Source organism: Perkinsus marinus (genome assembly GCF_000006405.1).
Source record: "Perkinsus marinus ATCC 50983 genomic scaffold scf_1104296973174, whole genome shotgun sequence".
Taxonomy (NCBI): domain Eukaryota; phylum Perkinsozoa; order Perkinsida; family Perkinsidae; genus Perkinsus; species Perkinsus marinus.
In genome coordinates this window covers 293-1,328 of record NW_003201481.1, presented here as the reverse complement: position 1 = coordinate 1,328, position 1,036 = coordinate 293, and the positions used below count along the sequence as shown (strand labels likewise).

The 1,036-nt window shown below is 51.4% G+C and overlaps 1 protein-coding gene across 1 annotated transcript; it reads right to left on the bottom strand.

Annotated features, from left to right (window-relative positions):
- Positions 1-218: 218 nt before the first annotated feature.
- Pmar_PMAR025202 (hypothetical protein) lies at positions 219-620 on the bottom strand (the record flags this gene model as incomplete). The annotated part of the gene is made up of 1 exon (XM_002766228.1): positions 219-620. A coding segment is annotated over one exon (402 nt), but the record flags the coding sequence as incomplete, so codon positions are not given.
- Between the last annotated feature and the right edge of the window lie 416 nt (positions 621-1,036).

Here is a 1,036-nt window from a genome sequence, read left to right as displayed (position 1 = left end):
TGTCTCCGTGGCCTACTCCTCAAGACCTTCACCCGTTTACCACAACATATCACCACTGCAGCATCAACATCAATACGACTCCAATCACCACGGGAAGGACCAAGCGCCGTGTCACCACGACCAACTATCAACGTACCACCACACTTCACATGTCGCCCAGTATCAAAGTCGCCCAGGGAGAAAACCACATCATACTTCCCACGTACTGTTAGTTTCACCTTCACCGCGCCACGAAAATGGCCACAGATACTCTCCAGAGCAATAGCATCCTCGACGGTAGTAGTAAGGACATGGACCTTCCGTAGACGTCCTACCGCCAATTCAAACAGCACAAAGGGAGCCAATCTGAACGGCCCCGAGAAGAGGACACTTTTACCACAACATAACCCATGATGTAGCTGCAACCAGTCGATGAGGCCACGCTCCGTCTTGCTGAGACCCGACAGGTGACTCGGCCACGATACAGAAACCGTCAAGTCGGGCACTGACAGAACCTTCACTAAATGCCTGTTGACATCAATACTCTTAAAGGCCACTTTATTAGCACTGGAGGTATCCTCCTCTCTAGCTCCACGCTCCAACAACCGAGCACGCGATCGTGAAGCGAGTAAATTGCGCATTTGTGACGCACGCCTGTGCCGTAGGGTATCTTTGGCGCGCGCAGCCGCAAGATTTTTAGATCTCAATGCTACTAACTCGTCGTACATGTTACTCGATCTACCCTCATCACGACAACACACTGTTATCCTCACCATCACAGGGGAACAATTCATCGCTCTGAGCTCCTTGAAAGCGGAGCTCGTAGGAAGGCAGTCAACCGCCACCTCAACTGCTTCAAATTCAGCGCTACTCCGAGCAAGTGCCACGAAGTCCCCCAAAGACCCCGCACGTTTCGAAGCGAATAGCCAACATTCACCACCAGGCAGCAATAACCTCTTGATCGTCTCTAAAAGTGCATAATGCGTTTCCCGACTATAAACCACATCAGCACAGATAATAAGGTGGAAAAAGTGCCGGTACCGGGGATCGAACTCGG